The sequence below is a fragment of the Oncorhynchus mykiss genome, chromosome 12 (assembly GCF_013265735.2).
Source record: "Oncorhynchus mykiss isolate Arlee chromosome 12, USDA_OmykA_1.1, whole genome shotgun sequence".
NCBI classification, from domain to species: Eukaryota; Metazoa; Chordata; class Actinopteri; order Salmoniformes; family Salmonidae; genus Oncorhynchus; species Oncorhynchus mykiss.
This window is the reverse complement of record NC_048576.1, coordinates 76,392,079-76,415,785: the sequence shown is the minus strand read 5'-3', so window position 1 is coordinate 76,415,785 and position 23,707 is coordinate 76,392,079. Positions and strand designations below refer to the sequence as shown.

General features: G+C 44.2%; 1 protein-coding gene across 9 annotated transcripts in view; it reads right to left on the bottom strand.

Moving 5' to 3' along the window:
- The window catches only part of LOC110538324 (RNA binding protein fox-1 homolog 2), a 38,570-nt gene that overhangs the window by 3,600 nt on the left and 11,263 nt on the right, over window positions 1–23,707 (bottom strand). For 2 of the 9 annotated variants that reach the window (XM_036938502.1, XM_036938500.1), the window contains exons 3-11: window positions 17,302–17,511; window positions 17,026–17,196; window positions 16,560–16,613; window positions 15,922–16,014; window positions 3,181–3,268; window positions 2,994–3,050; window positions 2,719–2,863; window positions 1,262–1,304; window positions 62–156 (exon numbers count right to left, since the gene is read on the bottom strand). In XM_036938502.1, coding sequence (XP_036794397.1) covers window positions 62–156; window positions 1,262–1,304; window positions 2,719–2,863; window positions 2,994–3,050; window positions 3,181–3,268; window positions 15,922–16,014; window positions 16,560–16,613; window positions 17,026–17,196; window positions 17,302–17,511 — 956 coding nt within the window. Of the gene's footprint in view, window positions 1–61; window positions 157–1,261; window positions 1,305–1,655; window positions 1,702–2,718; window positions 2,864–2,993; window positions 3,051–3,180; window positions 3,269–15,921; window positions 16,015–16,559; window positions 16,614–17,025; window positions 17,197–17,301; window positions 17,512–23,707 lie in introns of all 9 variants that reach the window. The other 7 variants (XM_036938501.1, XM_036938498.1, XR_005035140.1 and 4 more) reach the window with 5 other exon arrangements.

Genomic DNA, 23,707 nt, shown 5'->3' with positions numbered 1-23,707 from the left:
ATTGCATTTCGAGGCTGCTGCTTTTTGATGCGAGTCCTCAGACGATCCTCCTTATTCTTACCTGTCACTGTAAGCAGCAGCTGCTGCCGCGGCAGCAGTTGCCCCGGTTACAGCAGTAGGCTGAGCAAAGCGATAGGCAGCGGCAGGATAGCCTCCCTGGGAGACAGAGGGACAAATGGAGGTTATTACCATGGTACAGCTGAGGTAGACAGGATCATTACCGAGGCAGAGTTGTGTAAGTGCAGAGTGAGTTAAAGAATCACACAGTACAACAACCAAGTTTAGAACAGTTGTGGTAAAAGATGAATATATTAACACATGTAAAAAAAAACAAATCAGAATAATTACAGTGGAGGTTGTTGACAATCGTCAATAATGCAGCATATCAAAGATTCAGAATTATAGAGAAAGATAAGTAACATTTACACGAACCATCCATATTATCGTTGTGATCTCTCATATGCATATAAGACAAAGAGAGAGGGGGAAAATAGAGATGCCACACTCAAACACACTCACAGTGTCACCTCCTGGCATTGAGACAGCATGCTTGCCCCGATTCAATGCAAATCTATTTGAACACACCACTGCATTTGCACCTAATCATACAGAACACAACCCAGAGCATTCCCCTGGAAACCTGCAGTACAACTAGTGACAGGACAGAGGGAGGGGGGCTGTGAGAGAAGGTAAGGGGGAGAGAGAAAAGGTAGGCCTGTAGAGCATGCAGACATGGATCAGCATGCTCCAGAGAAGAGTCCAGACTGGGAAGGGGCTGGGGACAGGCTTTAGTAATAAGAAACCGTGTTCTCCTCGTCTTTATTTTCAGCCCCACAGGGCACTGCTGCTACACAGATAGAGTATCTTCCAGCTCATCTCTGTACCTGTTCCAGCTATGGATGTTACTCAGCATAACGGATGTGGTAACTTCCAATCATAAGAAATGGTGCTGGGAACATTGGTGTTTGTATGAAATAAGAGGCTCTCTGCCAGTGACTTCAAGACAAATACAACTGCCACCTTTCATGTTATCACTGCCAGCAGTCTACCTTTCAGAGACCAGGTTCTCTTTGAACAAACTGGCAAAAAACACACGCTGTTTAGTAGCTTAGTAACAAACCCCTTCCCACAATCCACCTGTGCAGATGTCAGTGAGTTAGTAGGAAAATGAAAAGCAAGTTACCGTTTCAAAACAACATCAAAAGATCATAATCACCAGAGGGATAATAAAAATACACACTGTGTTTGGTAATGACCCTACCTGAGGCAATCTGCTACTAATGACAGAGTCCTGAAACACTATTCTATAGAGAGAACAGAAACAGCCATTGTCAACCTGGACACACGCGCACACACACTGACAGACACGCGCCCTGACACAAGCGCACACAGAGCGGCCCGGCTACCCATGTTGGAACCCCGTGTTACAACACCAGACTACAACACCCTCTGTTACAGTCTGTCTTCTGGGAAAACTCCGACCCACAGGTGTGACCCCAGGCAGTGGTGGAATGGTAAAGTACAGAGTGTACCCCTTAGCATAATTCAACATTTGGGCAGCTCTGTGCAGCGCATTTAATTATGCACATGCAGAAACGCACAGAGAGAAAGGAGAGAGAGTCGTGAGGGAGTGTGAGGAGTGGGAATCTACTTACGTATAAGTCTGCAGCTCCATAAAACCCACCATCCTGATACACCACGCTAAGAAAGACAGACAGAGGGAGATGGCAGACAGAGGGAGATGGCAGACAGGGGAGATGGCAGACAGAGGAGATGGCAGACAGGGGAGATGGCAGACAGAGGAGATGGCAGACAGGGGAGATGGCAGACAGGGGAGATGGCAGACAGAGGAGATGGCAGACAGGGGAGATTTCAGACAGGGGAGATGGCAGACAGGGGAGATGGCAGACAGAGGAGATGGCAGACAGAGGAGATGGCAGGTGAAGAGAGAGGTGGAGGGAGGAGTTGGGAGGAACAAAGGAGGGAGGAACAGGAGCAGTGGAGATTGAAGGGTCGGTGTGTACAGTGTGATGGTCCAAGACCAGAGTGGCAGGAATGATAGCCAGTGTGGAGGAAAGTCAACAGGGAGATGATTGAGGGGAAAAGTGAACGCACAAGGAGAGAGATAGAACAGTTATTTCACACACATGCAGCATGCAGAGGAAATACACTACCATTTATTTCTTCCATTACTGCTGAACCAAGTGATATTATCAACATGACTGTATTATAGGGTACCATCCTCTATCAGCATCCCCCGGGGAGAGGGAACGGAGGTCCATTTACATTGACGAGGACAAGGTCCTGGACAGACTGAGGACAAGTCAGCCAGTCGTTTGTTTGAAGTCAGGCAGTAGTGGATTAAATATGGAAGAGCCATTTCCTGCAGCACTAGTTTAAAAAAAAATCCAGAATATCACAGCAGTTGCATCCCCATTAACCAATTGGCACAGCCCAGCAACATGCAGTACAGTTTCTAGTGGAATTACTGGAACATAGAAAAATAGAAAGAAAATGTGTCTGGTCTTTGTGTGCAGTGTGACGCAGAGGGTCAAATTATTGTTCTGCTCAGAGGGAGTTTGTGTCTATACTACCAAACTAATGACATTACGCTTATTGGTATTTATAGTAAACTACTGAATTTACTGAAGGAACGTATATAAACGTCATGTTAAGTGTGTCCGTTCAGAGGATGGATTCTGTAGTTGAATCCCTTACCCAGGGTAGGCAGGGAGGGCAGGCTGCGGCACCGCCGCACGCACAGCGCCGTACACTGGCCTTCCCCGGCCCCTAAGGTGGGCACCACGGAACGCAGCTGCCGTGGAGGCTGCCGCTGCCGCAGACGGGTAGGGGAACCCCGGAACTGAGGGAGAGGAAAGGAGAGAGGGTATAAACATCCAATGCCTGGGGGTACTATGAATTAGGGATGCTTAAATGAAGTCAGATTTGGGTGAAATGAAGGGCATGAAATCTAAGAGGAAGACAAGGTTTACCTGCATAGAGCTCTGGTCCGTACATGGCCTGTACCATTGGGCTTAGCTTCCATCCTGCTGAGAAGCAGAGAGGAGGCAGAAACAGGAGGGTTTCATATAGATAGGGGTTCCACGGGGAGATGGGCAGCTGACTAACAGTTAGTTAGGGATCATAATGAGGCTAATGGAGTAGTTTGCATCTGGTTACCATATGGCAGGGTGCTAAGGGCCTCTCCGTTGGGGTAGGGGCTGACCATCTTCTTATTGGTCATCACCCTGGCCGTGGCATTGTTAACCTGGGGAGTGGGAGGAGGGACAGTGAGCACAACGTTTGGCCCGTTCTATTCAATTGAGGAAACACACACAAACACTCTGACACAAAAGACAATCACACAAGTGGACCAATATTAGACATTTACACGTGATAGCAATTCATAAAATAAAGCATATCTAACTCTGACTGTGTGAATAATACAATGGTAATAACACTCCTGCTGTCTAAGGTCAACAGACCATTTGCCAAGAAGATGGTGATTGTGTGTACACATACAGGGAGGCCACAGTTACAGTCTGCTCCCCATTCACCATCGCTGGATCGTCCACATCAATACGGTGGTGGGTTTGATGCATCACATCGTTAACTCCTCCCTGCCAGGCTGCCTCCTCCCCAGCCAGTTATACGACAGCTGACAACATCGCTTATGATGAAGTAGTCTCTGCTCTCCCTGGCGGTGTTTGTGTGCGCGTGTGTACATGAGTGGGTGGAGGATTGTTAGGGGGGAATCTTAGTCATGCAATTAAAGTGTTCTGCCCAAGAGGAGTGTAATCGATGACTCATTGTGGAGACAACTAGCTACACTGAGGGCCAGTGGTTGAGCCCAGCGGTGAGAGGAAGAGAGAGATGTATAGGTAAAAGAAGAAAGGAAAAAGGAAAGATAAGGTGAAGGAGAAGAGCTGAGATACGTGGCACTGCAGGAGATTAATAATATGTGTTTGCAGGTGTGTGAACAGAGACGGCTGTTGAATCAAGATGGCTGCTAGCTAGGCTAATCCCCCCACTGAACTTCAAAGGGCCATATTAGGCTCCCTTAATCTTTATCCATCTCCTTTGATGGGGTTTATGAGAATGACTGTTGTGTCGTGCAATTTCACAGTTTGAGTGTGCCGTTGCGCCATGTCAAACTTTGTTGTGAGCTACTAATGACCTATTGGCCAATTGGAGAGCTTTGAGACTTCTATGTGACGAAGTTCCACTTAGAAGGCCATTATGGATTCAGCCACCTTCAACACCCCACTAATCATACTCTATCACTGCAGCCCTCATTCAAATGGAAATGACAATTACCTCATTTTCCTTCATTGCAAATGAGATGGTCAGCCTCGAGTGATTCAATTAGCTGACATAATTGTCCCTGTGAGTGAAGACACTAAAATAAAACGAATAAATCAGCCTAATGAATCAGATTAATGCTGATAATCTTTTCATATCACAGCATTCATATCCGGGTCATTTATAAGCCTCTATTTTGGGTGTGATAACTGGGCAATGATCCATTTCCTTATGTATAGTTAGTGGTGTGTCAATGCCAGGGGAGGTAATGCAATTTGATCAATCTCACCGAGAGGTAGACATGCAAATCAAACAGAGACCAGTGAGAAACACACCTGCATGGGTTAATAATAAACATTCAACCCCATCCATCCCATCCCTCAACTTAAGACAAAAGCCCACAGCAGTACCAATAGAACTGGACCAAAGTAACCTAAATCGCCCCCAAATTAAACCAAACTTGTTGGGGTTAACCTAAAAAGAAATCAACATCAATACATAAAGGGGGAGGGAGAGAAAGAGGGGTGCAAAAAACATTTGTTGGACAAAATTAATAATTTTATAAGACAGAAATTATACGCAGCCAAATATGGGCGCATCACATGACCAAGAGTGAGAATAAAGAACCAAAAAATGTATTTCAGCCAATCAGCAAGCGTCGGATGCAGCATAGAGACCAATCAAAACAATCGCAGCACTCCCATATCAAACACATACAGAGACAGATGGGACAGGTAAGGAGTTCAGGAGAGGGATGCAGGTGAGAAAGAGAGAGATAGATACAGAGCCAGTCCACATACAGAAACAGGGAAACACAAAGATGGTGTAAGAAAGAGAGAGACATCGTCTACATAAGCAACAACAAAAATCAACAATTATTTTCTCAAAAACAAAAATGACAAATACCAAGGTGCGTCATTCAAAAAAAGCAATTAGATTCTGTGACCATTCTCCCAAAAATCTCACTAAGTTATATGTGGAGGAATAGAGAGACAGAGCACCAAAGGATGGAGGGAAGAGAGAGGAGAAGAGCAATCCTCATACCCCAAAAAAGAGAGAAATCAAATAATACATGAGACACTGCCAGGCATTATTACTGTGTGTCACAAACTAAGACCAGTACACAAACTAATACACACACCATTCAATAAAGGAAAACCAAACCAAAGGGAGGTTAAAAGGACAGCAAAAGACAGACCAAAGGATCACCCAGTTAAACCCAATGTGTTTATATACAGTTGGTTAAACACCTTATCTTTTCAGGCTACTCTACAGAGGAATTCACAGAACAGAATGAATCTCTGTTCTTTTAACTCCTGGTTGTTAATCCCATTACTACACTCACTACAGAGGTTAGTTATTGCTGTTATAAACTTTATTGATTGAGTATTCTCTTAAAGTGCATTCCATAAGATTCCCTGCTGCTGCTCGCAATGTGAACTTAAAAAAATCCTCAAACTTTAAGAGCTACACGATTAACGCTCCTTATCATTGTGAAGAGAAAATATGGACAGATGGATGAGCTATCTTTTCTAAACAATAACAAATTCACTAAATCCTGTAACAGATATACAGTGCCTTGCGAAAGTATTCGGCCCCCTTGAACTTTGCGAACTTTTGCCACATTTCAGGCTTCAAACATAAAGATATAAAACTGTATTTTTTTTGTGAAGAATCAACAACAAGTGGGACACAATCATGAAGTGGAACAACATTTATTGGATATTTCAAACTTTTTTAACAAATCAAAAACTGAAAAATTGGGCGTGCAAAATTATTCAGCCCCTTTACTTTCAGTGCAGCAAACTCTCTCCAGAAGTTCAGTGAGGATCTCTGAGTGATCCAATGTTGACCTAAATGACTAATGATGATAAATACAATCCACCTGTGTGTAATCAAGTCTCCGTATAAATGCACCTGCACTGTGATAGTCTCAGAGGTCCGTTAAAAGCGCAGAGAGCATCATGAAGAACAAGGAACACACCAGGCAGGTTCGAGATACTGTTGTGAAGAAGTTTAAAGCCGGATTTGGATACAAAAAGATTTCCCAAGCTTTAAACATCCCAAGGAGCACTGTGCAAGCGATAATATTGAAATGGAAGGAGTATCAGACCACTGCAAATCTACCAAGACCTGGCCGTCCTTCTAAACTTTCAGCTCATACAAGGAGAAGACTGATCAGAGATGCAGCCAAGAGGCCCATGATCACTCTGGATGAACTGCAGAGATCTACAGCTGAGGTGGGAGACTCTGTCCATAGGACAACAATCAGTCGTATATTGCACAAACCTGGCCTTTATGGAAGAGTGGCAAGAAGAAAGCCATTTCTTAAAGATATCCATAAAAATGTGTCGTTTAAAGTTTGCCACAAGCCACCTGGGAGACACACCAAACATGTGGAAGAAGGTGCTCTGGTCAGATGAAACCAAAATTGAACTTTTTGGCAACAATGCAAAACGTTATGTTTGGCGTAAAAGCAACACAGCTCATCACCCTGAACACACCATCCCCACTGTCAAACATGGTGGTGGCAGCATCATGGTTTGGGCCTGCTTTTCTTCAGCAGGGACAGGGAAGATGGTTCAAATTGATGGGAAGATGGATGGAGCCAAATACAGGACCATTCTGGAAGAAAACCTGATGTCTGCAAAAGACCTGAGACTGGGACGGAGATTTGTCTTCCAACAAGACAATGATCCAAAACATAAAGCAAAATCTACAATGGAATGGTTCAATAATAAATATATCCAGGTGTTAGAATGGCCAAGTCAAAGTCCAGACATGAATCCAATCGAGAATCTGTGGAAAGAACTGAAAACTGCTGTTCACAAATGCTCTCCATCCAACCTCACTGAGCTCGAGCTGTTTTGCAAGGAGGAATGGAAAAAAATGTCAGTCTCTCGATGTGCAAAACTGATGGAGACATACCCCAAGCTACTTACAGCTGTAATCGCAGCAAAAGGTGGCGCTACAAAGTATTAACTTAAGGGGGCTGAATAATTTTGCACGCCCAATTTTTCAGTTTTTGATTTGTTAAAAAAGTTTGAAATATCCAATAAATGTCGTTCCACTTCATGATTGTGTCCCACTTGTTGTTGATTCTTCACAAAAAAATACAGTTTTATATATTTATGTTTGAAGCCTGAAATGTGGCAAAAGGTCACAAAGTTCAAAGGGGCCGAATACTTTCGCAAGGCACTGTACTTATGATGACTGCTGAATGAACATAAATCTTGTACCTTTTGTTAATGCAGGGGCGTAGACAGAAATTGGTGGGTGGGCCTGCAGGACCAATCCAATCTGATTGGGTGGGTCTGGCAGGGCCTGGTTCCCCAGTGGGTGGGCCTGTGTCCACCTCACAAATGCCTGTGCCCCTGTGTTAATCTATCGGTTTCCATGAGTGATTCTCCCTGAAGTTTCAAAATGTGAAATACATAAGCATATACACTTTAGCGCAGTATACTTTCACATTTTGAACACAGAAAAACACATAGAATTAGGAATTAGAATACTAGAATTGACATGAATATTTTTACGATTGGATAAAGGTCAGCCATTTTGGTCAGGGAGTTGGGGGGGGGGGGGGGGGGGGGGGCTCAGTCGGGGTCACAATTTACTATTACGAAGCAGAATACAGAAGGTGCAATTTCAAAATGTTGTTGTGTTTTCATCTTATGTCAGTCAAATTAGCCCATGTCAGCTAACATGTTTTAGATTGGTAAGTTAGTCTAGCAGCCAGTTATCCAAACTTCTAGTAATCAAGGTCGAATTAGAGCCCGGGGGCCCCCATTGATTGTGTTAGTCAGTCAAGTACTGCTATTACATCATATAATGGCACTCAAATTCCCATGAAAACAAACATTTTTAACATGTATGGTTTACAAACATATATTTTAGAGGCTATTTATACGGAAAATTGGTATAAACCTTTAAACTGTATTTATAATTATATCACAATATTTTAGGTTGACAATAATTTGATTACACAATTTCTGATATATCACATGCATTACTTTAATTTTAAATCTGGATTATGCCTTAGCCATTAATTCCAATTAGACTGGTTTGGATTTCTCCCTGACCAATATGGGCACCATTTTAAACCCATTCTGGAACTTTGAGGGCTTATGAAATAGCTCCTCTAGTAATTGAATCGGATCTCTATGGAAAAACACACCATGTTGTAGGAAGCAATGCTGTGTTCTAATCATGTCCTCCACCACGCGAGTGAGAATTACCATTCTATGTGCAAGTGCAACTTGCAGCGATGATTGTACTTTCCAATCAGCATAACTGATGGGTCGTGTTTGAAATTGGTAACTGTAATTTCTGTACTACTTTCTGTGTGCTTGAATGTTGTGCATTAGGATTTAAAACTGCAATCCACATGTTGTGCATTAGGATTTAAAACTGCAATTTGTAACTTTTTGGGCGACCGGACCAAATTAACATAGAAATGCGAGTTATAGATCTGTCATTCTCAATGAAAGCAAGTCTAAGAAAAGGTAGATCTGTTCCATGTGCACCATTTCTATGCTTCCCATTCTTAACTTCTTTGGGATAGGGGGCGGTATTTTGACGTCCGGATGAAAAGCGTGCCCAAAGTAAACTGCCTGCTACTCAGGCCCAGAAGCTAGAATATGCATTTAGTAGATAGTAGATTTAGTAGATTTGGATAGAAAACACTCTAAAGTTTATAAAACTGTAAAAACAATGTCTGTGAGTATAACAGAACTGAAATGGCATGTGAAACCCCGAGGACAAACCATAAAATAAATAAAATAAATAAATAAATTCAGCATACCACTGATTACAATGGCTGGCACTTTTATAATAAGGCAAAATCGTCCCTGATTGCAGTTCCTAGGGCTTCCACTAGATGTCAACAGTCTTTAGAAAGAGATTCCGGACGTTTTTTGGAAAAATGCCCAGCGTCGTCCGGGTTAGACCGGCAGGGATATCCTTGTCTCATCGCGCACTTGCGACTCCTGTGGTGGGCCGGGCGCAGTGCCCGCTGACCAGGTCGCCAGGTGTACAGTGTTTCCTCCGACACATTGGTGCGGCTGGCTTCCGGCTTGGATGTGTATTGTGTCAAGAAGCAGTGCGGCTAGGTTGGGTTGTGTTTCGGTGGACGCGCGGCTCTCGACCTTCGCCTCTCCCGAGTCCGTACGGGAGTTGCAGCGATGAGACAAGACTGTAACTACTACCAATTGGATACCACGAAATTGGGGAGAAAAAAGGGGGTAAAAAACAAAAACAACATCCAATAGTCAAAGGTATATGAAATACAAATGGTATAGAGAGAAATAGTTGACGCGTCATAATTCCTATAATAACTACAACCTAAAACATCTTAACTGGGAATACTGAACCACCAGCTTTCATATGTTCTCATGTTCTGAGCAAGGAACTTAAACGTTAGCTTTGTTATTTGTCACATTTTGCACTTATACTTTCTTCTCCAAAACTGTGTTTTTGCATTATTTAAACCAAATTGAACATGTTTCATTATTTATTTGAGACTAAATAGATGTATTATATTAAGTTAAAATAAAAGTGTTAATTCAGTATCGTTGTAATCATCATTATTACAAATATATATATATATTATATATATATAAAATAATACAAAAATAATAACAAAAAATAATATAAAAAAAAATAAAAATAAATAAATAAATAAAAAATAAATAAAAAAATCGGCCGATTAATCGGTATCTGCTTTTTTTGGTCCTCCAAAAATCGGTATCGGCGTTGAAAAATCATAAATCGGTCAACCTCTACTTCAAACAGCTGAAAATACAATATTTTTCCGTTATTGAAAATATATTTCACAGCGGTTTAAACGGTACAATGACTCTCTACACTATAGGTCACTTGTTTGTCACATAAACAGAAATTAGGCTAACTATTAGAATTTTACCAACCAGGAAATGGCAAAGCGATTTCTGCATATTGCACCTTTACACAGGCCCACCCAATGAATCTGAAACCCATCCAACACTGGAGACAAAGAAAAGTTATTCCCAAAAGTTATGACAGATTTATTTCCCCCTTAACTAACACTGACTGAAGCGGCTGAATGGATGATAACACAATTGAACAGGAGCTTCCCAGAGAGCCATGGGTTATTGTCATTACTGGGGATAACAATTCATTAGGAAAAATATACATACAATGAAGTATTAATCAAATGGGTTCTGGTAAGCCATGTCATTGCAAAGAGGAGTATGATTAAACTTGGACATTCCGGGAGGTGTTAATGAGAGGAGGGGAGGGGGGTGGATCCATTATTATTACTAGTTGGACCAGGCTGTCAATGGGCTGTGTTTCTGTGTCTGTCTATATGTGTGTGTGTGTGTGCGCCTCGTCACTGCTACCTTCCCTATCAATACAGGCCCCATCATAAAAGGGACTTATACTCTAGATAGCTGGGAGATCAGAACAATGCTAGGCTACAATACTTCAAATTGATTTGTAATATACAAAGATGCTGTGGACATATCTAAAGCATGCAACTACTGTACGTCTTGCTCCCAGCATCTACTGCCAATAAGCTAATTGACAGATTGGAACTACCAAATTAAAGGTTCCTTTAGGAATATTCAAAACAATGTGTGATTTTGCATCTAGTGCCTTTTTCAAGGGAGGGGTTGGGGTCAGATCAGCGATTGTCATTTATACACAACTTACCGTTGCCGAAGAAACAGCGTGAGGACACGCGAGTGGTTACCGTGGAGACTGACAACACACATAGAAGTCATCAGGGAAACAGAAAAAATATAATAACAAATAAATAAACCAACAAACAACCCAATAAATTAAAATTAAAATCCCCCCAATGTGAAATAAAATGGGGATAATAGTTGAAAGCAGTGATACAGTTTTTGAGAGAGAAAAATCATCCAAAATTAGTTTCTGCTCAATGCATGAGCGTCTTTCCATTTCTAGAGAGACACATGGACTGGAGGGGTGCTTCTTTCAACGTATGTAAATTATAGTGGTCATAAGAGAGGAGTAAGAGACACAAAAACCAGGTCGACCACTTTTATATTAAGAGATTGGCTTAATTGCGACTGAAAATATGTCTCCCACAGTCAAGAGTGGCAGTAGAAATACTTAAGTGAATTGTAGCGTAAAATGATTCTTAGTAAAAGCGACGTTGGCAGGATTCATATTTTGATCTGCAGAGGGGGGGAATTGTATAAAGAAATTACTTTGGAACATTTAGTTCCGCTACGAATCACAACAAAATAACATTAGAATTTAAAAAAATAAAGATAAAAAGAAAGAAGGATGGGGTAAGTAAGGGACTAAAGACGAAAATATAACATGTGAAAGGACATACAATGAGACGTATTACACACACAGGTGCACATATACAAGACAAGAGGGTGAGGACTGGGGAGTGTCACACAGGGACAGAGGACTGGGGAGTGTCACACAGGGAAAGACATAACAGTGGAGAAACAAAGGAAGACAAACTTGACTGGCTTGGAGAGAATGGGAGCTTGAAGGAGAGAGAGAGGGAGAGTGAAGGAGAGAGAGAGAGAGTGAAGGAGAGAGAGAGAGAGGGAGCAGCCTGTGGTCTGGGAGAAAGAGAGAGGAGTGGTAAAGGAACAGTTCATACTCCCTGTCCCCTTTTCATTTGCCCTCCTCTCACATAAACACACACAACCACACCAATCCATTCACAAGTTCACCTCTTTTTCTCTGTCAATCATGCAAAGTATCTGAAACAAGCAACAACCATGACTAAATCCAAAGCTAAGCCCAGTTTATCACAAACAGCCCATTTAGAGCAGTAATACAGTTCTGGGGAGCAGAGTGATCACAGCCTTCTTTTGATTTGAGCCAATTCACATCTAAAGCTCAAGTGAAAGAGCTGGTGTTGAAAAAGGATCCAAATCAATGCCTTTCAATGAGGTTGATGCCGAGGTGGAATGTCAGGATTAAACATCCAGTCTGATTGGCTTTCTTGAAGAACATGACCCTTTTCTTTAAAAGACAGACAGAACTGTTTCAAATGGAGGCTGTGAGTGGTTTGCCACCTGCAGTAGTGTTGCGTACATCTATCACTGAATGAGAACGGATCAGCCATGCAGGATCAGATGAACAGTCCCAGTAAGTTAGTCATTATCACACCCAGCTCTATCTTGAGTCAGAGACTCAGGCTCATGCAGTGGTGACATGGTTGGTCTCTGAGTGAGGAGCTCTCCTCCCTGCGACCCTGTGTCTGATGAGATGCATGCAGACTCAAGAGCACCAGGAGACGAGACGTTGCTCGTTCTCATTACCATAATTGGGTGATAGACTGCACCTTCATATTCTACTGCATCTAATGTCTGTCTAAAACTCTGCGCCACGGAGCACTCACTTCCCATCACACCAACACATCAACAAGAGCGGCATGCGGTAAGAGAGACACACCTACACATTCAATACGCTGTTACTACTACAGTACCTCAGGGTGGGAACTGTGGTGTGACAGCACGGTGACAAGACTTAAAGGGATTTATCCGTCAAATGTCGGGGTATCCCACAGTCAAATGTCGGGGTATCCCAGTCAAATGTCGGGGTATCCCAGTCAAATGTCGGGGTATCCCACAGTCAAATATCGGGGTATCCCAGTCAAATGTCGGGGTATCCCAGTCAAATGTCGGGGTATCCCAGTCAAATGTCGGGGTATCCCAGTCAAATGTCGGGGTATCCCAGTCAAATGTCGGGGTATCCCAGTCAAATGTCGGGGTATCCCAGTCAAATGTCGGGGTATCCCACAGTCAAATGTCGGGGTATCCCACAGTCAAATGTCGGGGTATCCCACAGTCAAATGTCTTAAATGTCACTTTCAAAACATCAGTGTGATGAGTTGCTTGATGGCATATAATTGTTACTGCCTGGAGATTGATTAAGCGTCTATGGGAGGGCTCTCCAACCCTGTTCCTGGAGAGATACCGTCCTGTAGGTTTTCACTCCAACCCTGTTCCTGGAGAGATACCGTCCTGTAGGTTTTCACTCCAACCCTGTTCCTGGAGAGATACCGTCCTGTAGGTTTTCACTCCAACCCTGTTCCTGGAGAGATACCGTCCTGTAGGTTATCTAGCACACTCGATTCTAATAATTACCTGGTTGAAAGGCTGAATCAGGTACATCGCAACTGGGGTTGGAGTGAAAACCTACAGGAGGGTAGCTCTCCAGGAGCAGGGTTGGAGTGAAAACCTACAGGAGGGTAGCTCTCCAGGAGCAGGGTAGGAGCGCCCTGGTCTATGGGTGGTGATGTCAATGTCTTTAGTTTGAGTGCTTTTTGTGGAATACCCTTTGACATGAAGAGGACACAAACAAACACGGACTGATGGAGGAGATGCATGGTGTGTGTGCAGACTTAGACACACACCGTCGTGTGGAGTGGAGACACAAACAGCAGGAAGACAAGTGAATCGGACCACTTACATGGGTACATTGGACGCGCACGGGAAACTGACTTCTTCAAAGCGCAGAGTTTTATTCCAGACAAAAAGAAGTACACTTCGATGTAATAGAATAGGCCACCGCAGAGATCAATACTACACTCTGTGTAGAACCAACAGCCATGCACACTTAGGGTTCCAAACAGACTAGCTAGGAGAACATTCGCTACAGATTCCCATGCACTGACAGACTAGTCAACAACATGAAATAAAATATTGATTCCAATCAATTATTGCCTTTTTCTGTTTTATGGATAAACAGACCTTCATAAAAGTAGTAAGGCATTTTCAACTTTGAGAAGATGTCATGCTAAACAACCAAAAGTCCACATCACTATCACCAAAAATCATCTAGTCTTAACAAAATAGCCGATATAAAAGACATGCAAGAAATCCCAGACTGTCATCACTAGCGCTGCAGTGACAGCCATGTTACAACACCATAGTATTATCATGCACACATACTTCCAATAAATCCCATGCAAAAGGACAGCAAACAGAATATACACACTCCTGATTTCAAAAACAATCTGGTAAAATACTACCATGGTATATCTTTCAGAGTTTCCTAAGCAAGACAATGTGTTAGGAAACTGAAAGACATACTACGGTAGTATTTTAAGCAAAACAATGTGTAATCTAAGCCTAGCCTAGTACGGGACCATTAACACATCTAAACATTCCTCATGTCAGAACATTGCCTCTAAGCTTAGCCAGTTTTAAATTAGCGTCTTCACATTTGTTAGAATAACAGCCAGTTAAAAAACAACGTAAATTATATGACCAATGACTAAGCTAGGGTTGCAAACAACTTCTAGGAGAGAGAAGAATCGTCACATAGCAGTGCCTCAAAGGAATGCTGGGCTTTTCCTCTGGTGTTAAATGAGTGTATAAATACAGAACAACCTTTATTTGCCCTTAGTCTGTACGGCTGTTCTATCCCATGCACTAGTCAAACACAGACAAACCTGATGACAGACACTCCTGTTGACCCCATGCAGATTACAAAGGCCTGGCCACAGCTTCAGAGAGTGAAACTACTGTCACACATGCAGCAATGACAAAAGGCGAAGAGAGAGAGAGAGAAACTTCCTTACAATTAAAGTGATAACGATCATGCATGAAACAAGAAGATACTCCAGAGACTACAGACACAGAGGTTACTGAATCACCAGGGCCAAACAAATAGGTTGCTGATTTATAGAAGTTTAACTGATGTGGGTTTTCATTGGGCTCCATCAGTATCCATTCAACTTGCTGATTGACTGAAGGTGAAATGTAGGGTTTTACAGACCATTGGATGCAGGTGGCATTCAGAACCAGATGTTTGAGAGCTGACAGATGAAACCCAAGCGGGTCCAGCCATCACCATCATGCAGGACACAACTACCACAGTTAACCACAGCAAGGAGGCAGGAGCCCATGCAGAATTGTGATTGGCTAAGAACCTGGCTTAAAATAGATCTGCTCCAGAGATGGGCAGGATATCACTGGCACGCAAACGGACAATATGTCAAAGAAAAACATGCATCTTCTCAGCTTCTCCCCAACCCTGAAACAGTCACATACGAGCCAAAGCTTCTTAAAAAAAATGATAGTGAAAGGAGGGAGCTTAATATCAAGGATATGGCGTAGTTATTTTACAGATGGAGAGGAGAGCACTGTGCTGCATGCTGGAGGCCAGGAGACATAAGCTTGTCACTACCACTTTGCAGCACAGGGGAGGGGAGGGGGGGCATTCTAGACTAGGAACTAAGATATGATCAACCTGGCTACAATCGGCCATGCATCATCGTCTCATCACGTTCTCCTAATGTCCCGCGGTTCCAGCAACAGAGAAAGATGATTTAGATTGTATTTTGAAATCAAAGCAGTGGAAGCTATAATAAGAAATAAGAAATGGTGCAAGACAGAACCGAGACCTAAACGATTTAGAGAGCGAAAACTTCCCAGCATGCCTTGAGGTTTCAACTCTCCCCCGACCCCAAATGAACCAGGAAACAAGACAAACGCTCCGAAAAAAGGCAGCAAACCATCTGGGGGGTACCAGCAGAGACCACATCAGAGCATGTCAGTGGAAAAGGATGGCAGCTAGCGGAATCAGTGTACAGGCAGAGGAACGATGGTAGGAGGAGGAGATGGGTTAAATTACCTCTATCTTGCGACCTTCCACTAGCGTGCCGTGAAGCCTTTCCCGGGCTTTCTCTGCGTCGGCGCTGGTCTCAAACGTGACAAAGCCAAAGCCCTGGGGTAGACAGACAGAGGGCCACAAAGACAGCACCACAAAGACAGCGTAAGGAGAGGGGTGGAAGAAACAGACCAGTTGTTCTATAGAAAATCAAAACCCTTCGATTTAGCTAGTTTTACTCATTTCATTACACATTTACTGAACAGGTACACAGTTGTAATCACTGGTTTATACTGTTTGTTCTAGAACTGATACGGTGGTTACTGATTAGGGAAGGGTTGGGCAAACGGAATGTCGAAATTCAACGGAGGGCCGCACAGATTTTCATGGGACCGATTTGCTTTTCAAAATCTATTTGCAGTTATTAGAAAATATATAGGTCCAGTATAATTTTGACTTACTTTCAATCTAGTTTCAGACGTTCAATAGTGGCCTGGAGTTCTTTAAAACCATAATACTACCCTATTGTTTATACTATCAGTGCAGGTCAGTAGGACACAGAGTGTGTGGAAAATGTAGCATTGAGACACAGTCAACACTTTACTTTTTCATCATAATGTCCACAGCGGTGGGACTGAGGACATGTTTACCATCTCACTCACCTTTGAGCCCCTCTCATTGAAAATGATCTCAACATCAATAATCTTCCCAAATTGCTGAAAATAAACAAAACACAAGAAATTAGAATACAAACAAAAAGTCAACTTTATGTCCTCAGTGTAATTAATTGACAATCAGGGGTGAACTACACCTGCAGCACACTAGGAGGCAGTATTGTACCAAAATAAATTCAATCAAACTACCTTCTATTGTCTATTTTTCTATCCCTTTGTAAGTACACGCCTTCCATACCTCACTCGTTCACTAACTACTGACTACTTCTCTGTGGCTCTCATGGCCCTGTGATAGAGTACATCAAAGGACATGAGTGTTCCTCCCTTTGTGACTGTCTGGCCCTTTGTTCTTCTCAACACCCACTCTGACACCAACCATCAATTAAACAACAGGAGGGTTAAACTGATTTACTCCTCATCTCAAAGTGCAGCAAGGAAGTTCCCAGATTCTTACCCCAAACATCTGCCTGAGGTCAGGGTCTCGGAAGCGGAAGGGGATGTTGGAGACGTGAAGTCGTTTTGGGGTTCCTTTGGCCTCTGCGGAGTCAGCCCCGGATACTCCTGCTAATTCTACTGCCACGCACTGCCCCACTCCATCTACCTGACCTGGGGACACTTCTGTCTGCTGGGGGAGAGGAGAGAAAGAGGGAAAGGCTGATAAATGGAATGATCCAAGTAATCTTGATCATTGTCGGGACAAATGCAGAGTGAGCCTAACAACAAAACCAACCATAACACTGACCGGGGTGGGTAAGATGTTGGATGTGGTGGCTGAGCCATTTGTTCCAGCCCCTGAATCCGAAGGCCCCTGCCCACCAGCACCAAACAAAGCACCACCAAACTCTGTCCCCAGGCCGTTCTGCGGAGGGGGTGGTGGAGGGAACGCTGAGAAGGGCGGGGGCACCAGCCCCTCCTGGCCCCCCGTTGAATCTTGAGAACCCTGACAGAGGAGAAGACAGGGTTAATACTAGTAGGCATTACTGTACTGTACTGTGCAGACGGAGGGCAGGGAGAGACTAGAACGCGGGTTAAAAACACAGCTTCAATTTCACCCTCCCTCCTACTCTCTCTCTCTCCATATCTCTGACAGCAGAGCGTTTCAGTCAGCCTACCATGAAATATTCACTGCAACCACATCTATTATTGACAAATCACAAAATCTGATACACACATTGCTACACAAGCCTGCTCACAATCCATGTACACACATATCCAGAGAATATTTACAACAATGAGTACCTGTTATACCCCGTGAACAGATACCGTTATCCTTTTTAGTTACACTTGATATGAATTCATATCAGAACCAGTTGAGTTGGGAGACGGCTCCAGGCCATTGCCACAGCACTGTTACTATACGGTCTTCATGATAAGCCCGGTAATGGATTGTAGCGCCGGCCGGTCACAATTTTAAAAAAGGTGTCAGTTATGTGTTGTGGTATGGTGACACTGTGATATAGCACTCCTCAGTCACACACTCAAGGACATCCTGTAATAACTTCAAAAACACCCCAACTGTGTTCAGAAAGAGCAAAGCTTGTAGGGAGGGAGGAATGGGGGGGTGCCATTTTGTTTCGGGCCATGAAACTGCTTCGTGGCCTTCCAGGCGTGATGACAGCATCCAATACCATTAAAACGGGCCAGTCAGTCAGCCGGCCAGCCAGGCCTGGGCGAGGCGACACCCAGGCTCCAGACAGCCTTTTTAATTACCAGGGAAACTAAGTTGCGGGGCAGTAAAGCAAATGAGGATTCACTAATCCCAGAGACTGCAGACTTCTCATCTTGAAACGACAGTGGAAAGAACCGTCCCGGCTACTGTTAAATCCCCTCCACTTGATAAGGAGGACTGAGCTCTCGGTTCTGTGCCTCCAAGATAACGAGGGCAACAAAAGTAGGTTTAATTCAGAACAGGGTGGAAAAAGTGTTCTACTGCTATATTCCCCCAGCCTCTCCTGATGTATTCTGGTCCATATGAATCGCTTATGAGGCTGACTGCATACTGCATTCATTGCAATGTCATTAACTTAATAATAACAATAGCACATAAGTCCTGCATAAAACGGGGAGGATGATTAAATGAAGGAGGATTACAAATAGGTTAATTGTAGGGAATCAAAGACTCCTTCCTCCTGTAAATACGTGTCATCCATAAACATGTAGAAGTCTGGAACCAGGCAGTAAAGGGTGCTCCCCATCATCTGAGTCACAGTGACCAAATCCAAATCTGTGTTGGAGGCTCAGAGGATGGGGGTGGGGTGGAAGCGAAGTGGGTGTTTCTAACAGTACAGTATCTCGATCATGTGAGTACTGGAATGGATATTTAGGCTACTCACTGGTATCCACTGAAGGATGGACACAGCTAAATAGTAGAGAGAAGGTACTGGCTGAGGGCTGGTAGTACTCAACCCATTTGTCAACGGGACATTCCTGCCACACTCACTGAGAGGCAACAGTAACACTGCCCTAAATGGCAGTATTTCACACACAGAGCAGAGAGCGAGAGAAGAGATAGAGAAGAGAGAGAGAGAGAGAGAGAGAGGGGAGGAAGAGAAGAGAGATGTGAGGGAGAGAAGAGAAAGAGGAGAGGGAGAGAGGTGAGGGAGAGAAGAGAGAGAGGAGAGGGAGAGAAGAGAAGAGAGAGATGTGAGGGAGAGAAGAGAAAGAGGAGGGGGAGAGAGGTGAGGGAGAGAAGAGAGAGAGGAGAGGGAGAGAAGAGAGAGATGGAGAGAGAGAGAGGCTATTATAAAAAAGGAGTAATTCTGTGTTGCAAAAAGGAAAGAATGAACTCATGTGGAAAAACATTGTATTACAAACGGAAACGGAATGATCAAATTGTTTACAAATTTCAAGAGACAGAGGGGGTTGTACAGTCATGTTGTATAATATTTCACATGTATATTTGTAAACAATATCATATATATCATAACTCACTAGTAAGCTACTAGGTGATGTTCAAAGGCAACGCAGGAATGAATATAAAATAGTCAAAGCATAACAAATCTCATTTGACCACAAGGTACCCTTTCTAAATAACTTCAGATTTACTGTTCTGCATGAACGTATAACACAGTATTAAATGCACCATCTGAATTACGATAGGCTAAACTCTGCATCCCTCTTTCTCTACACACTCGACAGCGGTAGTACAGAAGTGTTACCTGAGACACCATAGGTTTTTCCATACACCAAGAGGACCGGGGGGGAGAGAGAGGGCTTGCAAATGTGGGTCAAAATATTCAGCGAACGTTGCGAGAGTGCATGTGTTAAAATGTGTGCAGTGACTGCAGCGTAATGAAATAATTTGAATTCAGTTGCACAGTACAGTAGACAGTCAGTGAAGAGTGTTAGTAGACTACAGTAATCTTTTTAACCTGCTAGTTACTCTAATCCCAATCCGTGTATCATGAATGAATAACCACTATTAAACTAATCTACAGCCTACTGTGACGCATTGCTTTGCATTAAATATGCCGCCTCTTCCCCCCTCTCTCTCCAATGCAGTAGTACGCTCCTCTTCCTTTTTCTGCAGCTGAAGAAATAGATATGCTTTCCCTCTCCTTCTTTCTCCCTCCTCGCTTGATGAAATCCAGACGAGGGTTTCTACCTCCGCCCCGCCTCCCCCAAGTCAGTCAAAGCCACCGCCGCTATGAAACGTGACCCACGGATCCCAAGAGCCAGTCAAGCATAACGCTGTAGCCGCCTCCCATCTCCATGTAAGGGCGCCGCAGTACTGAAACCCTGTCACTCCTTCAGGGTTGTCAACCAATGAAAATCACGACACAATAATATACAGCCTATCCCTCCACGGTACATTAACAGCTAATTGGCTTAAACCCTACAGGCACCACAAGCAAAATAACACATGGCATTGCATTTAAGGGTAACAGAGCATTAGACTCTTAACAAAAGAGTTGTTCAGTTTCTAAAGGTCCGATGGTAGTACAGGCTATTGTATTCACTGACTCAGTCAATATGACATAAACACACCAAAGAGATCAGAAGTTGTTGTTGGCCATGAAGGACGGGACCATGCAAGGGCAGTTGGAGGTTCAGCCGTACCACACTGATTCTGAAAGCCCGGCTGGACCCGTCTCACAGGACATCTTTAAAAAGACTTCCCTCAGCAGCCTCCCCATTATATACTCCTACAGACGGCCCAACGTGAGCCACGTCCACTACGGCACCAACACCATGGTGGCCATACACGGTCCCAAAACTCTGAAAGATGTCTGGTATGGTGGAGGAGCAAACCTCCTCCCTGACACTTAACCTTTGCCAAGTTCACTGACATGACCCTCCTAATCCTTCGGTCTCTCTATGAAACGCTGCTCTAGGCAGATAATTGCAGAGGGAAACAACCCAGCACCCTAAGACCTAGCCTGCTGTAGGGGGACGAATCAGTGTATTTGGGAGGATTAACATCCATGCCTAATCGCTGTTAAAGTTTCCTCACAATATTTGATTGAGTCAGCCACCAACACTAGTGAGGATTTCTTCTCTTTCAGCCCAGAGAAGAAGACAAGAGAATAAACGTTGCTGCGCCATGTGTCCATTGAACTGAACCAGCTCCGTCAGCCGATAGTGGGGGAAGGGGCTTAAGGAGCCTCTGAGACTCAACACTGCACTGCAGCAGAACTGGCCATGGTTTCTGTCAGTCACAATAGTGCATGTGTGCAAATTAACATACTTGCTGTGCTGTCTATTCAAAGCTCAATGCTTTTCTGCACGTCCCTTGAGCCAGCTGGATTGTCAGTACTGCAGGTTTAGATGGGCAGGGTGAGGGGCAGCAGTAAGCCTGTTGTGGAGACAGTCTCAGAGTGCATTAGTGCTCTAATACTGTCTGCCAGTTCTGCAGCAGTTTGGTTGGTGCAAATGTGAAGCAGCAGGTAAGTCTCGTACCCCTGGGGGCTAACACTTGGGTGGGGCTCCGCAAAATACTTTCAATCCCTGCCTTCCCTCTCTAAACCAAGCAGGGTGCTGCAGTAATGGAGGTGAGGCAGTAAAATACACCACCATCACGCCATTTCTCAGAACCCGGCATTCATATGGTTGGTTGCTGTGTTTGCACCTTGCTTGGTTGCTTAATAGCAAAGCTGTAAGTTAAATTGATGGGGTAGCAAACAGCATTTATAACCCTAATGCACTCACACGCATACACTTTAAATATATCAACTAAGAGAAGGTATTTTCTTAACCTCACTTCTCACCGATCGCATGGGACAGTGGATGATTGGTGACACCTTTAAAATCCATTCACACTTGAACCCCCCCCCCCCCCAAAAAAAAATAACATCCCCCATTTGGCTGCCCTAGCCCTTTGAGGAGAAAAACATGTTTAGGTAACAGCTGCTGATGCCTGAGGAAAGAGAAACAGCAGAGAAATGGGAGAGAGGGGAGGGTCGAGCTCCTGCATGTGCTGGAGTTAAAAGCACTTGGGGAGATTCCTGCTGCTAACTGTCCAATCAGCACCCAGAGCACAGAACCTCACAGCACCCCATCCAGTATTGTGGCGGGAGGAAAGGGGAGGCTGGGTCATACCAACAGAGAAGGATTGAGGGGAAGGAGTCACAACTGTTTCTTGGCACCTGTCTCTTTCACTCAGAAAGGGGTGAGGGGGTTAAACAGCAAGACAGCTGGGAAGACAACAAAGAATTGCTGTAGCACCCCCTTCTCATTCCAGCAGCCCCCCACCGCACCCCCTGGACTAACATGATGTTCTGTACAGTCGGCATGGCCGCAACGTGCGACATACACACAGCTCAACACTGCTAATTTACAGAGCCATTTGCAGAAGCCTGGACCTCCTTGAGGCCCTGAAGCACAGCCAGGACCACAGAACATGTTGGGGCAGCAGGCTCATTAGAACATGTACACAGTTAACCCCTCTTGCTGCCAGTAACACATCTACATATTTGAATGATAAAAAACAAGTTACCTTACATAATACTAGTCACAAAACACTGAGCGTTCCTCAATGTGTAGGCTATGTGCATGTGTTTGTGGTAGAAGAGAAACAACAGTATAACTCCACGCAGTAATCTGAGGCCTTGCCTTATGCAACGTATCAAAACTAGCTAGGTAAACATCAGTCGAATCAACTGCATATTATTTCAAAACATAGAAAAGAGCAAAGCATTTTGTTCTTTAGTTGTTCCAGGTCTAAACCTGCTATTCTGGATAGGAATGTACAGAGAACTGGCTATGACAGGAACGAACTCACCGGCAACACCGCAGGATAGTACAGCCCCATCATTGTCTGCACGGGAAGGAAGAGTCTCTCTCTCTCTATTCCGCTCTGAATGTGGTCTGTTACCATCCGCCGGGAAGCACCTTCTGTCCACGTCTCTCTCAGATTCAAATTCTCCCTCGCTCTCCGCCAGTGTTCCCCCTTGCCTTAGCACCACGCAAGCCTTGTGTCCTTGTCACTCTCCCCCTCTTCGCTGTTTGCCCCTTGTCAGTTCTCCTCTTACAGCTCGTGTCTCTTCTCTTCTTCCTCCGACGTGTGTCACTTCTCACTCACACTACCGCTCCTGCTCTGCTCGGTCATGGCTTCTGCATGTTCCATCCCCCTTCAAACTTTCCCTCTCTGTGAGCCTGGCTGGGTCCCTCCTATCCATCAGTCTCTCCATCCCCTCCCCTCCCCTCCCCTCTCAGGCTAGGTACTGACAGGTTAGGAAGGAAGGAGCTGCTGTTTGGCAGCCCTGAGAAGAAGACGCTCCGTTTCACACTGTAACGCTACCCACTGCATTGCAGTTTTTTTTAATCATTTATTTATTGGATGGCAGCTTGTCAACCCCATGTTAGGCTGGCAGGCAGGCAGCTCCCCCTCACCTCCCCATGTTCATTACCCAGAGAGGAAACAGCTTCAAACTGCTACGGCCCAATTCTACACCTTCACAACATGTATATTTATTACTCTGCATTGCGCTTTTTCATTTCCTACACTACAGTACTGTTGGGGTTCGATGGGAGAGGAGTGCAGTTCCCCTGCACTTCTTGTTTTTTTCTCCCCTTTTCTGCCCTGCCTGCAAAACGTCTATGCCAGTATGCAGACATCTGCTGAGGTTGGCTACTACAGAGGGGAGAGAGAGATGGAGAGAGGGAGGGAGAGAGAGACCAAAAGAGGTGATGGGAGG